This window comes from Anastrepha ludens, chromosome 5 (genome assembly GCF_028408465.1).
Source record: "Anastrepha ludens isolate Willacy chromosome 5, idAnaLude1.1, whole genome shotgun sequence".
Taxonomy (NCBI): domain Eukaryota; kingdom Metazoa; phylum Arthropoda; class Insecta; order Diptera; family Tephritidae; genus Anastrepha; species Anastrepha ludens.
In genome coordinates, this window is record NC_071501.1 from 109788807 (window position 1) to 109804289 (window position 15483).

At 39.4% G+C, this 15483-nt stretch overlaps 1 protein-coding gene across 1 annotated transcript; it reads left to right on the forward strand.

Annotated features, from left to right (window-relative positions):
- The first annotated feature begins 4340 nt into the window (after positions 1-4340).
- On the forward strand, positions 4341-11690 carry LOC128864840 (lipase 1). Its single transcript, XM_054104598.1, has 6 exons — positions 4341-4508; positions 4617-4794; positions 4933-5144; positions 5510-5659; positions 10940-11077; positions 11134-11690. Exons 1-6 carry the CDS (start codon positions 4341-4343, stop codon positions 11545-11547), a joined length of 1260 nt encoding a protein of 419 aa, XP_053960573.1. The 3' UTR covers positions 11548-11690.
- The last annotated feature ends 3793 nt before the right edge of the window (positions 11691-15483 follow it).

The window sequence follows — 15483 nt, forward strand, 5'->3', positions numbered from 1 at the left end:
TCGAACGTTGCCGTTCGTTTGCTTTGTTTGCTTTGTCGTTCCTTCCGCGCTTTCGCTTGCAGTTCATTCAATGCAATGAGCAAGGTAACTACATATGAGCAAGGTAACACTAATATGAGCAAGGTAACACTAATGAGCAAGGTAACACTAAAGAGCAAGGTAACACTAATGAGCAAGGTAACTACATATGAGCAAGGTAACGACACATTTTTTCGTGCGTGCAGCCTGTTAAATCGAATTATAAGACGTTATCACGTCAAAATGAATTTCAGGTAAGCTTAGTGTATATAAAAATATGGACTTAAATTTGTTCTGGTTTTTATTTTTTGTAATATTTTATTTTCGAAAGTGGTATAAGTCCATGTGGAGCTAAAAAATGGTCATTTTGACAAATAATTTTAGTAATTATTATTTTATAATAAAATTTAATACATTTATAGCGTAAAAAAGTTCTCTAGAGTTTATTAAAAGTTGGTCAGTATTTTTAAATTGATTCAAACGCAAACCCTTAAATATACCACTATATGAAAAAATGGACTTATACCACTTTCAAAAAAAAAAGTTCATATTTTAATTCTGCTCAAATTTGTTAGCCACCTTTAAAAACTAGACAAAATTTTCTTTATTTCAAAACTATCCGCGTACAATAACGCCTAAAAGTATGCATGGTTTAATATCAACAATTCTAAGCAAAACTGGTAACCCAGCAGACAAAGGCGATTGCATAGATTGGAGACAATATGAAATAACACGGAAAGTGAAAAATTACTTAAAAATAAACAACTACAGCAGCTGAATGCTCATTGATTTTACTTTAGTTTCCCATCGTCATTATTAGTCATTTATAAAATGTTGCCAGAGACTTTTGTTCATACCAGTATTTATGAGACATTTTAGAGCGTTAGTTGTCATGCCGATCATAACCATTACAGCGACGCCTTTTTCTCTAGCTGTCAGTTTTTCTGCGTCGAAACTACATACAACTTGCGACAAAAAATGATTAAACTGTCATAAGATTTTGACAATTTTTTTAATGGAGAAAATGTGCAACACCATCAGGGAAAAAAATTATCAAAAATCATTGGAATTCTTGAGCCATTTCAAACGTGTACTTCTACTAAAATTTAATAAGCTATAAAACTGAGTACCCAAGTTTTTTTTTAAATCTAATAAAAATGCTTGAAGCATTGATTTATATGATTTTTTTGCGGAATGGACTATATTTTTACCAAAAACCAAAACTAATAAAAAAAAAGAACAATTATGAAAACTGGTCAAAATAGAGTGGTGGGAAAGCTTTTTTAGCAGGCTGCATGTAGCTGCTCCAACCACTTCGATTCGATATCTTCCATGTATGTATATCCTCATATCTTAACTGGTTCTAATTACTTATTTACCACCCGAAATGATAATAAAATACTTTAATAAAATGTCATTAGTTTTAGTGTTTGGAGATCGCACTGCTACTACTTTTTGGACAATAGTGCGCGGATATAAAAGTAATAAAATTCGATATTAAAATTCATGTTGTAATCATTACCACATAATGTACGTAGCATATAGACGGTGGCGCAAAATTAATCATTGAGTTTTATTTTTGAATAACTTAAACGAATTATTTTGAGTGAATCTTTATTTTGATCTTTTTTACGGGTCACAATTAATCATCCAATTCTGTATTCGAATAACTTTTTTACTAAATAATACTAAAATAATAATTTTAAGTGAAGCAACTTTTTTTACCTTGTTTTATGGCGCAAAATTAATCATCCGATTTTGTTTTTGAATAAGTTTCCCACTAAAATGAAAGAAAAATGATTTTAAGTGATAAAAATCTTCATTTCTCCCTTCACGCGCTCTATTGCTAGCCTGTTTTTATGCTGCAGCTGTCTAGTTCAAAACTGTCAAATACGATTGACATACCTCAGCGAAAAATTGTCAAAAATCAACGATATTTTGCGGTGCCTCGAAAATGGCGTTGGTACTCGATTTTTGTTTCTCTTTTTTTTTTGTAAAGGGTGGTTAAATTCTAAGGGCCGATGTTAAATGTAAACCACACCTAAACGTCAAGCTTTTTTCTACATTTCATTCGATATCTTTCAATTTCAGCCAAACTCAATTTTAACCATGGAAAGATACACAATCGAGCAACGCGTTAAAGTTATTCAGGCTTATTATGAAAACGGGTGTTCAAATCAAAATGCATTTCGCGCACTTCGTGAAGAAACCCATCTTCAGTGATGAGGCACATTTTCACCACAGTGGATTCGTCAATAAGCAGAATTTCCGCATTTGGGCGAATGATAATCCAAGAGTGATTGCCGAAAAACCAATGCATCCACAAAGAGTAACTGTTTGGTGCGGTTTATGCGCCGGCGGCACCATTGGGCCGTATTTTTTCCAAAATGAGGCCGGTCAGGCAGTTACTGTGAATAATGTTCGCCATCGTGAGATGATAACGAACTTTTTATGACCCGAATTGGAAGATGTGGATGTGGACGATATGTGGTTTCAACAATTCAAGAGCTAAAGGATGAGATAATTCGGCACATTAACGGCATAGAACCTCAATTATGCCTCAGCGTCTACGAAAATTTGGACCATCGGATGGAGGTGTGCCGCCGAGGCCGTGGCGGCCATATGGCCGATATTTTGTTCCACACGTAACTGAGATATACCAGTATTATCATAATAAAGAGAAATGACAAAAATTTCTTAAAGAAATTGTATTTTATTCAAAATCAACACCGGTCCTTTAAACCTAACCACCCACACGTTACTGTTACGCATGGAGCAGGTAGCGTTATGATCTGCAGCTGTTTGACTGCTGATAGTGTTGGCCAAATGTTCATTTGCGATGGTCACAAGGACAGTCAAAAGTTCATAAAAGTATTAGAAACTGCACATTTGGCTCCATTAAGGCGCATTTTCGGGAACTCTAATTTAGATAGAGCTCAATTCCAACAAGTAAATGCTCCTGGTCATAAAGCAGCGACTACGAGGCGTCCATTTAGAGGCATTAACATTACTTTAAGACCTAAACTCAATAGAGCGCAGGCTATCTGAAAAGCAAGATAAAGGAACATAGCATCTACGTTGGTCCAACGTAGAATCCCTCTTGCCAACAAGTGCTACATTGAACTAAGTAGGCAATTGAGTAGTAAAGTCCCTTCTCGACGAACAAAACTAACACTCTACAAGACTCTCATCATGCCCGTCCTAACGCATGACGCAGAAGCTTGGACGATGACAACATCCGATGAAGCGACGCTTGGAGTGTTTGAGAGAAAGATTCTGCGTAAGAATTTTGGACCTTTGCACGTTGGCAACTGCGAATATCGCAGGCGATGGAACGATGAGCTGTATGAGCCTTACGACGACATAGAATCCAGCGGCTAGAGATCCAGCGGGTACGTTGGCTGGGTCATGCGTCCGAATGGATACAAACGCTCCGGCTTTGAAGGTATTCGATGCGGTACCAGCTGGTGGTAGCAGAGGAAGAGGAAGGCCTCCTCTGCGTTGCAAAGATCAGGTGGAAAAGGACTTGGCTTCACTTGGTGTGTCCAATTGGCGCCGGTTAGCACGAGAAAAAAACGACTGGCGCGCTTTGTTGAACTCGGCCAAAGTCGCGTAAGCTGTTATCGCGCCAATTAGGAAGAAGAAGAAGAAGGAACATAGCATAACATCGCAAACAGCCCTAAAAAATTCTTTAATTATTGAGTGGAGCTCCATAAGTAAAACCCAATTTGCAAAGCTTGTCCGCAGCATGCCCCAGAGGACTGCTGTTATTATCAAAGCAAAGGGTGGGCCTACTATATATTAATTTTCTTATCACTAATTAATTTTATTTGTACTGATTTATTGATCAAATTTTACTTCACTTTTAGAAACGTAAAATTCAGTAATTAATAGAATGCCCAATACTTTTGGCCAAGACTGTACACTGATTGTTTCTATGCATAAAAATATAGGTTTTTTTTCCAGTATAGAGGGTGTAGCTAGCAATTGAAGTTCTATGCTCATCGCTGACGCTCAATTCCGCCAACTTTACGGTTCACCAATTCACGCAACGCGAATAAAAAAGTAAAACAAAAATATCAGATTAATTGCAACGATATATGAAAAACCTCTATCAAGTAAGTACAAATCCAAATACAAATAAAGGCGTATTACTACACGACATTAGTGCGACTACAAATAACGAATTGCAAACAAAAAAATTTAGTACATTTTTTAAGCATCGCAAACAAAGTCACTCAATGCGATGTAATAATATTAAAAAGTGGATTTTTCAAATCGCGCTAACACTGGCCATAATCGAGATACACCCGTGGGAATACATGGATCTCAAAACTGGCATTTCGCGCAACCCAATCTCAGCCACCTGTGCGACGCAACTGCATATGGAAATGGGCAAACCATTGTTGTGGCCACTACTGAGCAAAAGTGGCAATGAGGAGGGAGAGAGGCATGGCAAGGAAGCCGAACGACATTCACACTGGACTACGGTAAGTGAGTGCTGTTTTGATTAGAGACATACAATTGATATCATTTTCTAAACACTCCTGTAACAACAACGCCACCACCAACGCCATCACCACTGCCTGTGCATAAAGACGGAATGGCTAGAGAAGCACAAATACGCCGTGGAGCTGCACAATGTCACCACAGTCGACGGCTATCAGCTACTTTTGCATCGCATACCCAAACCAGGCAAACAACCCGTCTTGTTGGTGCATGGATTGCTAACCTCATCACTCGCTTGGGTGCTGCTCGGACCCGGCAAGAGTTTAGGTAAGCACGAAGAATTGTTTTAAACCAGCTAAGCCGCTTATGCCACCTACGCTGACCTATTTGCTTACATGCACACACACACGCACATACATACAGCTACGTATGAATAGCATTGTTTTTGCCTTTCTCCTAAAATAGGCTTTTTGCTCGCCGAACGTAACTACGATGTTTGGCTGGCGAATTTGCGCGGCTCACCATATGCGCGCAGTCACACGCAATTCAGCACCAGCAGCGCAGACTATTGGAGTTTCAGCTTTCATGAATGGGGCGCTTACGATCTGACAGCCATAATGGACCGCATTTGGAATGAAACCTCGTTTCAGAAGTTGCTGTTAATTGGGCATTCTCAGGTGTGGCAATTGTGCTTAGTTACCGTTGTCAATGGTGTTTAGCAGATATATGTGTATGTGTATGTATGTGTGCTAAAGTGGTATTGTTTTTGTCACACTTAGTGTTGTTGGTACATATCACTGTTGCAATTGTTTTGGGTTAGCGCCTTTAGCTTTTGTTTTTGGCATTTGTGTTTGTTCTTGGATTTTGTTTTTGTTCTTGTTTCTGTATTGTTTCCATTCTTGTTTTTGTTATTGGTTTTGTTGTTGCATTGTTTCTGTTCACATGTGCCGGAGCGGAATTGCAAATAGTCTGTGTCGTTAATGCTTCTTACCAATGTCCGTATTGTGTTTTCTTTGTTTCATCTTATTTGGTCTGCTTTTAGGCGCTGAACGCATTTCTGGTTCTATGTTCCATGCACCCCGAGTACAATGAACGCATTCTGTTGATGCAAGCGTTGGCACCCATTGTGCAATTACACGATTTAGTGCGCTTCAAATCGGTTGATGTTCGACGGGTAATGCGATTTGTGAAGGTGAGTGATGGTGAGAGGGGGGAGACTACTACAGAGATTTTGGAAGGTTTCAAAAGTGCATTTAAATTGAAAATTTCTTAAATTTTTGGGCTCTTAGCAGTACCTATATATTTCATACATATATATAATGTGCTCGTACACTTCTGTTAGGTGTTTGGCCGAGCTCCTCCTCCTATTTGTGACGCGCGTCTTGATGTTGTTCCACAAATGGAGGGACCTACAGTTTCAAGCCGACTCCGAACGGCAGATATTTTTTATGAGGAGCTTTTTCATGGCAGAAATACACTCGAAGGTTTGCTATTGCCTGCCGAGGGGCGACCACTATTAGGAAAATATTTTTCTTTCGGTGTTTCACTGAGATTCGAACCTACGTTCTCTCTGTGAATTCCGAATGGTAGTCACGCACCAACCCATTCGGCTACGGCGGCCGTTACCTATACATTGCGTTAAAAAAAGTGTAAAATACCGAAAGGAAGTAGTATAGAAATTACAGAAACACCTTTTTTTAGTAGCGGTCGCCCCTCGACAGGCAATGACAAACCTCCCAGTGTATTTGTGCTATGAAAAAGCTGTTCAAAAACAAACTCTCTGCTGTTCAGAGTCAGCTTAAACCAGTAGGTCGCTTCATTTGCAGTAAAGCATGAATTTACACACCACAAATAGGAGGAAGAGCTCAGTCAAGCACCCAACGAAGATATACCACCTCGATCAAAACGTTCCCGGAAGAACCGCCAGGTGACCCTCTAAGTCAACTTATTTGACTACTGCTGTTTGGTTCTTGTTAGGTTGCCTCATCATTAACACTCCTATTAAAATTTTATCGCCATTGCTTGACATTTGTAAACGTTACGCAGTCCTGAGTAGATCTAGTAATTTCAGTTTTAAAAATGGATTTAAATTTAAAATTTTTTTGTTTATACTAAATTCTGCGTTGAAAATGGGTGCAATGGTGCGAAAACTTTAGAAATGTTGGAAAAGTGTTTCCGTAACGATGCTCTAAAGAAGAGAACAGAAGAGATCGTCAATTCATCGAGGATGCCGAACGTAGTGCTAGGCCGTCGACGTCGAAGACTGATGAAAACATCAATAAAGTGCTATCAAAGTTGATCAATAGCCATAAATTATATAGCAAAGAGCTGGTGGAGAACTTGAGCATTGCTTATGGATCAATTCAGCGCATTGTAGTTTATGATTTGGGTTTGCATGTTACTGCAAAGTTGGGCCCAAAGTACCTGAGTTTCGTGCAAAAGAGGGGCCGTGTTGATATCGCCAAAAACATGATTTTCAAGGATGGGCACTCAACAAATACATCATTACTGGAGACGAGAAGTGGGCTTATGAGTACGACACGTAGTCCAGACATTAGGCGAGTATGTGGAGAGCTCCGAATGAATCAAGACCAAACAAGCCACGTCGTTTTTAGTCAACAAAGAAAGCGATGTTTACGGTTCTTATGTATTACCTTACGAATGGATTGTACACCACAAACTTTTGCCAGAAGATCAGATAGTTAATAAAGACTATGATATTATTTGGCCGTTATGATCTTCACGTAAACATCGTGAAGCATTTCGCCAAAAAGAAGGTTTTTTGGGGAAATAACTCGGGGATCTCGCACCGAGATAACGCATCGTCGCACAGAGCCATCATTATCTGTGAATTTTTGATCAAGAACGAAACGGATTCCTTCCAGCAGCCATCGTATTTACTTGATATGGCTCCCTTCTGATTGATCGAATCAAAAAACCACTACGGTAAACGCATAGTAAAAGCCGGAAGTAAGTAATGGGAAAATCGAAGGCGACTCTGATGGTTAAACCGAAAACAGAGTTCCAGAAATGTTTTGAGAGCTGGATCAGTCGCTGGCATAAATGTGTATCAGTTGATGGAGAGTATTTTGAGAACTTTGTGATCGAGGTGATAGACCAAAAGACCCAAAAAAAGTTTTAACAAATATAGGACCATAAACTAAGTTAGGTTAGGTTAAATGGCTACTCATGAGTGGGTTCCATGTGAACGATAAATTAAATTCGTCCTTTGTGATACCAACGCAAGAAGATAAGAGAGACAAAACAGGAAAAGAAAAAAGTCACAAGGTGTTAAATCACAAGATCTCGTTGGCCAATTGTGATCACCTCTTCGAGAGATAACACGGTCTGAAAACTTTTCCCGTAAAAGGTCAATAGTTTCGTTACTTGTGTGGCACGTAGCGCCGTCTTTTTGAAGATAAACGTTGTCCAGATCAATGCCATCCAACTCCGGCGATAAAAAATCGTTAATAATCTCTCGATAGCGCAATTCATTCACCTGTAACACCTGTTATTGGAAAACCCTTTACTAAGTTCACGTTTCACGTGAAATGGCTGGCAAAATCCAGACAAATGGCATTGCCGTGAAATATGTGTGTAATGTTGTATGTACCTCACAGCAAAGTAGTACCCAGTTCACGCCGTAGTAGTAGTACCTAGTTCCCGTTCATCTTACCAAAATTTAGCAATTGCCTCTGTGCGATGTAAATTTGACGTTTCTTCTCATCCGACAATCAATGTGACTAGCAACATTTCACGGCAAGCCGAATTCTCGCTGGTGGCGAAATATCACCGCTGTGAAGTTAGTACTAGCCTTAAATTCGTAAAAAATTGTGTGAGTTATATTTCCGGCTGGGTCATAAAAAGCAATGTTGAGAAAAAAAAACTTAAAACAAAATCATGCAATTTCTTTAAATACCTTTAATCGGCAATGCTTGCTATTATTATATTTTTCATATTGAAGAATAAGTGGGAAAGAGCTCGTGGCTGGCTAAACTGTGCCTACAACTTTTCATTTGCAGGAAAAAATCTTTTAACCGCATTCCAGCTGTCCTCGAGTTCAAGCATTTTTCTGATTACGTTATTCGGCGTAATGTCGACAATTTGCTGTCTCCGAGCATCTCCTTCCTCGAAATATGCGACTGATGGCAACTAATAAACCTGTGTTCGACGTCATCGCTCGGTGCTTCGCAATATATGCACGAGTGGTCGCTTACCTTAACCATGCGGTAAAAATATTTCCGGAAGTATTCGTGGTATGAGTGTAAGTGAGTTGAGAAATATTTCAATTCCACGAAGTTCCTTTGAGCGCCCACTTGCCCATGGTCTGCACGAGTTTCGCCATCCATCTACCACTCGTTTCAGTGTCCCATCAACTTTGCCACCGTTTGCTAGGAAAAAAATTCCGATTATGCGTGTGATGTATGTGAGATGTTTTCCCGAAATTCGTAAAAAATAGTTCGTTTAGAAAAAATTTAAATTTTCAAAGAACAAGTTATCATAAATTTTGTAAAAACCAATTACATCGGGTGTTTTTTAGCTGTATGAGAACTATCGATATCGATAACTAACATTTGCTAACAACGGTGCTAACATTTCTGCTCAGTAAGTCATTCTTCCTTATTACCTTTAAAAGTACAGCTGAAACGTGTCGTATATTGATCAATATTTACGGTAATCACGCTCCATCAGATACAAATTGTAAAAAGTGGTTTCGACGTTTCCAAAGTGGCAATTTCGAGGTGAGTGATAAAGATCGCGAAGGGCACCGAGATACTTAACTAAAACAATTATTGGATAAATACCCAAATTGAACCCTTGATGATATATCTAAAGAGTTCAATGTTGACAGATCAACCGTCGGAAAACGTTTGCACGCAATGGGAATGACCCAGAAAGCAGGTAACTGGATGGATATCGAGTGGCTCGAGGGATGTCGAGAGACGTTCGGTTACGTGTTAGGTTATGTTGTGCATCTGAAACCATCACTGTCGATCGTTACCGACTGCAGCTAATGCATTTGAATCGAGCTCTCAAAGAAAACCGACCGGAAGACATGACGAACTGATTTTGATGCATGGCAACGCCAGGCCATATGTTGCTAAATGGGTCCAGAAATATTTAGAGGTACTGAATTGGGAAATCTTACCCCACCCGCCGTATTCTCCAGACATTGCACTTTCGGATTACCATCTGTTCCGATCGATGCAGTCAGCCCTTATTGGAGAGTGGTTCACTTCTTACGAGAGCATCTCACACTGGCTCAATGAATGGATCAAGTCAAAGTAACTCGAATATCTTGTCAAAGGAATCCGTTTGCTCTCTGAAAGATGGAGTCAAGTTATAGTTTCCAATGGCACATGCATCACATAATATCGAGTGTTATTTAATTATAATTATAATAAAATAATTGGTAATTTTGGCTAAGAAACGACGGAAACTTATTACCTTACCCAATATAAAACGATATATTTCGTTACCCTGATATTAACATGAATCCCTTTTATCCAGAATGAACTAAAATAGTCCATTGTGAAACTACCCATATCCATATTTTCCATTTAAACACAAATCCTGCACCTCCAAATCCGAGTTCCATGCTGCCGTAACAGGTTGGAACAGGATGCTTAAACTCATTTTTTTATATGCGTAGCTCGGAAAACGTGGTATGCATCCATAAGTTACAAGCCAAAGGAAGATTTTATGAGTTCCACGGGTAAAATGGCCGTATACTCAATAGCACAACGCCGCCTCTAACCCGAAGAACAGACGGCTTTTACAATCACTCGCTCCGAGTCTGACGCTGCGAACTTCGGGAGGACTTTAAATTGTAGCTTCGACGAAGCTTCCCCTCATGTTAGCCTTGACCATGCCTCCCACGCGGATTGGATACCTCGTGGGCAGCTATGGTTGCTTAGGTTGTTCACCTTTCGAGAGCTTGCACTTTGAGATAAGAAAAAGGAGTTAAGGTTACGGGAAGCTGATAGGTGCTTCCTCAGATTTCGAAAACCCACATTCCACGCCACCCTGATATAGGATTCTTTATTAGAGAAGCAGTTGAACTTAGCGGCCGCCGTAGCCGAATGGGTTGGTGCGTGATTATCATTCGGAATTCACAGAAAGAACGTTGGTTCGAATCTCGGTGAAAGCAAAATTAATAAAAACATTTTTCTAATAGCGGTCGCCCCTCGGCAAACCTCCGTGTGTATTTCTGCCATGAAAAAGCTCCTCATAAAAATATCTGCCGTTCGGAGTTGGCTTGAAACTGTAGGTCCATTTGTGGAATAACATCGAGACGCGCACCACAAATAGGAGGTGGAGCTCGGCCAAACACCTAACAGAAGTGTACGCGCCAATTATTTATTTATTTTTTTTTATTTAGTTGAACTTATTTTATCTACAGCCAACTTTTGAAAAAAAATTATTAACCCATCACCTTTTTTTCTTTTATCGCCATATGTAAATTTCTTAGGCAAAACTAAAAGCCAAATCATATGAGCTCCTACCGGCTGATTATCTGCGTAAGAAATGTCTCAATCACAATTTCGATGAAAGCCAAGAGTGTCTGAAAATCATGAGAACCTTCGCCGGTAATGGCCGCTATTCAAAGGTAAATAACTTAAACCACTAAACTTTCAAAAACAACTCATTTTTTATTATTCTCAGTCCATTGAGCCACTGCTGTATGGCCAACTTTTGCAGGGCGGCTCACCCAAGGAGATTAAACATCTGCAACAACTATGGGAATCGGGCGATTTTGTCGCCTTCGATTATGGTGTGGAGGGCAATCGCAAATATTACAACAGCTCAGTCGAACCATACAACTACAATCTGAGTCTGGTTACCGCACCGCTGCTGCTCTACTTCGGCGAAAGTGACGCCATTGCAACGCCCGAGGGCGTGCATAGCATCTACTCGCGTCTATTGGGCACGGTGGTCGGTGTCTATCGCATAACTGCCGACAAATTTAATCACTTTGATTTTCTATGCGCGAACGATGTGAAAACACTGGTCAACGACAGAGTTATCGCTATGATGGAGCAGCACTTGGCCGGCAAATTGCCCTACGTCATTGAATAAACAAACAACCAAATTCGAAAACATGAATGGTCGGTGTGTAGATGGTGTGTGGATTGTTAACATGTTTTATTATGGTAATAAAATTGGTTTTACTGGTCACAAAACATGTAAAAACTACTGAATTTTTGTTGCTTTTTCCGTTTGTGTTTCTCCTAATTACATTTTTTTTTTTTTAATTTTATTTTATTTCTTATTTTATTTTTTTTATTTTTTTTTTCGAAACCAAGCTGCTGACTTATACAAATTACATAATTACCTTTGTTAACAGCCACAACAAGCGTGGGCATTGATATTTAGAAAATAGCAACAACAACAATTAACGAGCTTTAAATTCGCTTTCTTTGCTTTCCGCTTTGTGCGGCGCTGGTCTACCGAATTGTGAGGCAGGGCGTCGTAGTTTGCGCTTATCTTAGATATAAAGGGTGATAAATACTAATATAGGGTGATCGAAATACCAGCTTGTTTTGAAAATGTTCGGAAGAGTTTAAGTTTGGGTCAAACGGAATTTTATCTACCTGATACACGTTTTAACTTCAAACAAACCCTATTTGTTTTGTAAGTTCAAATATAGGCTGATTTTTTAAGGGCTATAGGAAAGTTTTTCAAAAAACACACGTAAAATTCAGAAAAATGCATGTAATTTTTATTTAAATCGATAGTACCGTCCATATAGTTTAATGTTTCAAGATTATTTCATGCAAATGTTGATCGCGACTGCGCCTTAAATGGTCCATCCGCTTAGTCCAATTTTGGCATACTCTTTCCAATGTTTCGGCCGGTATCTCACATATAAATGCTTTAATGTTGTCTTCCAATGCGTTAATTGAAGCAGGCTTGTCTGAATAGAAATGAGCTTTAACATAGCCCCAAAAAAATTATCTAAAGGCGTTATATCGCACGATATGGGTGGCCAATTGACAGGTCCCGAACGTGAAATAAAATGTTCACCGAACTCGCCTCTCAACAAGTCCATTGTTACGCATGCTGTGTGGCATGTGGCACCGTCTTGCTGAAACCACATGTCATGCAAGTCAAGCTCTTGCATTTTGGGCAAAAAAAAGTTGGATATCATTTCACGGTAGCGCTCACCATTCACAGTTACGTTACGATTCGCATCATCTTTGAAGAAGTACGGTCCAATGATACCTCCAACCCATAAACCGCACCAAACTGTGACCTTTTCGATACATTGGTAGCTCTTGCAATTCTTCTGGCTGATCTTCACTCCAAAATCGGCAATTCAGCTTATTTACGTACCCATTGATCCAAAAATGAGCTTCGTCGCTGAAAAAGTGGATCTTTTCGATAAAAAAATGGATCTTCGGCCAACTTTCCAAGAGCCCATTCACCAAAATGTCTGCGTTGCGGTAGGTCGTTCGGTTTCAATTCTTGCACCAGCTGTATTTTGAAAGGCTTCACTAACCTAAATCCTTTCGCAAAATTTACCACGTTGTTGAGTAACAGAGGCCCAATTGCTGCGAACGGCGACGAATCGATAATTGATGGTCATCATTAACACTGGCCGATACAGCTGCGATATTTTCTTCAGTTCGCACTCTACGTAAGCGTGTTGGTGGTTTTATGTCCAATAATGTAAATTTGGTTCCAAATTTAGTCGTTAAACTGATCATAAAATGGAAGAAGCGCGCGATAAACTTTCTTAACAGAAAACGCATTTTTATAATAAAATTCAATGATTTGCAATGGTTGTTCGTTTGTAAGACGATTCATGGTTAAATTATAGACCAAACTGAAGATGTTTGACAGTGAAAAAAAACACAAAACGTGCGTCAACTGTTTAAACCAACTATTTAAAAAGATAATAGCTAAAAAATCAACCGTTATTTGCTAGATTTTGATGAAGAGGTTTCATAGACATGTACAGTAGTCAAATTATTATACTCAAATTAAATAAAAATCTTCCATGTGTTCTTACACGTTTAGTCTACTATTAGAGCCATGATACCCTTTCAATTATTTTCTTTAGCGGTTTACTAGCAAACACCTGGCATGCGCTGCTCGACTGTCAAAACAAATTAAATGCGAAAGAGTGGTGAAGAACACAATAAAGAATCAGTAGGTATATAAATCACAGAGCATACTATTTTCATCATTGCCTTGTCTGCTTATTCTCGCCTTGCGGCAAATGTAGATTTTTGAATACCGTCTCTTTCCGAAAATAAGACATCCTCCGAAAATGATCCCTAGTTAAAATAATGTGACAAAAATTATTCGTTAAAAATGAGTACAAAACGAAAGAGCTATTCCATCGAGTACAAAAAGGGAATCGTGGAAGACTCCAGGGGTGTAAATCTTGTAGCATTCTGTAAAGAGAAGATACTGGATCTTCGTATGGTTCGAAAATGGCGTGCAGACTACGATTACCTGTGTCAACTGGTGAACCAAGAAAATGAGAAAAAACGCAGAGTTGGATCAGGTCGGTAGCCGTTATTTTCTGAGTTGAAAGATTGCATCTGGGAATGGATTGCAGGAAGAAGAGCAAGGGCTTTGGTTGAGCGCATGGCTGATATTCCAAAATTTGCCCTTGAAACAGCAATTGAATTTGATATATCCAAAGAAGAATTTAGAGCATCGTCGCACTGGTTGGAGAACTTCCTTAAACTTCCTTGAACTGAAAGACTGAAAGACAATGAAGTGTTTAAGCGTGCACTTGTGTCTAAGCTTTTTGTTGATTGCATCAATTTTTCGAAATACCAACTCTCCAACATGATTGCTATTGATAAGACCGCCGCATTTCTAGGCCAAGGAGCTCAAACGAAAGTTCACCACAAGGCTTTTTCGTTAATTTACTATACGTTCCTTCTACCGGTTACGATAGTGTATTTTGGCGATTCATCTAGATGGCAAGAAAGTATCGCCATTTTTAGTCACTAAAGATAAAAAGACCAGATTCAACGTGTTTCAGGCATTTATGTTATTGGAAGTGAAAAAGCCTGGTGCACCCAAGCAGTTATAAGGGGGTGAGTAGTTGAGGGGTGAGAAAAAAATTAATAGTTTGCCGATACCAGCCACCAGCCTTGAAATCCAATGTAGAATCTCTCTTGCCAACAAGTGCTAGTTTGGACTAAGTAGGCAATTGAGTAGTAAAGTTCTCTCTCGACGAACAAAACTAACACTCTACAAGGCTCTCATCATGCCAGTCCTAACGTATGGCGCAGAAGCGTGGACGATGACAACATCCGATGAAGCGACGCTTGGAGTGTTTGAGAGAAAGATTATGTGTAAGATTTTTGGACCTTTGCACGTTGGCAACGGCGAATATCGCAGACGATGGAACGATGAGCTGTATGAGCTTTACGACGACATAGACATAGCGCAGCGAATAAAGATCCAGCGGCTACGTTGGCTGGGTTATGTCGTCCGAATGGATACAAACGCTTCGGCTCTGAAAGTATTTGGTGCGGTACCAGCTGGTGGTAGTAGAGGAAGAGGAAGGCCTCCTCTGCGTTGGAAAGATCAGGTAGAAAAGGACTTGGCTTCACTTTTTGTGTCCAATTGGCGTCGGTTAGCACGACTGGCGTGCTTTGTTAAACTCGGCCAAAATCGAGTAAGCGGTTATAACGCCAATTAAGAAGAAGAGGAAGATGTTTCCAATGCGCTACGAACAGGCCACTTAGACAAGAAGTATTCATTTAACGATAGCTATATCACAAGACCAGAGAGATTCGGACCAATGATTCACCAGGAAATGGATTTAGAAGAACATCAGAATAAAATTCAGGCGATGCTCCAGAAGAAGATGACATGACTGAAAAAAAATTTAAATAAAAATACAGAAATATACTTTTATTTTCGCCCTCTCCCGAAAATAAGCCGTAGCGCATATTTTGGACCAAAAAAGAAAGTAAGACAGTGTCTTATTTTCGGAAAAAGACTGTATTAATAGTTGATAAATTTGATAAATGTAAAGTAACA

Excerpts from the sequence above, each read along its gene's own strand:
- LOC128864840 (XM_054104598.1), top strand. The coding sequence starts at position 4,341 with ATGGATCTCAAAACTGGCATTTCGCGCAACCCAATCTCAGCCACCTGT. Across the intron at positions 4,795-4,932 it reads CGGACCCGGCAAGAGTTTAG|GCTTTTTGCTCGCCGAACGT; the intron begins GTAAGCACGAAG and ends CTCCTAAAATAG. Across the intron at positions 11,078-11,133 it reads GTAATGGCCGCTATTCAAAG|TCCATTGAGCCACTGCTGTA; the intron begins GTAAATAACTTA and ends TATTATTCTCAG.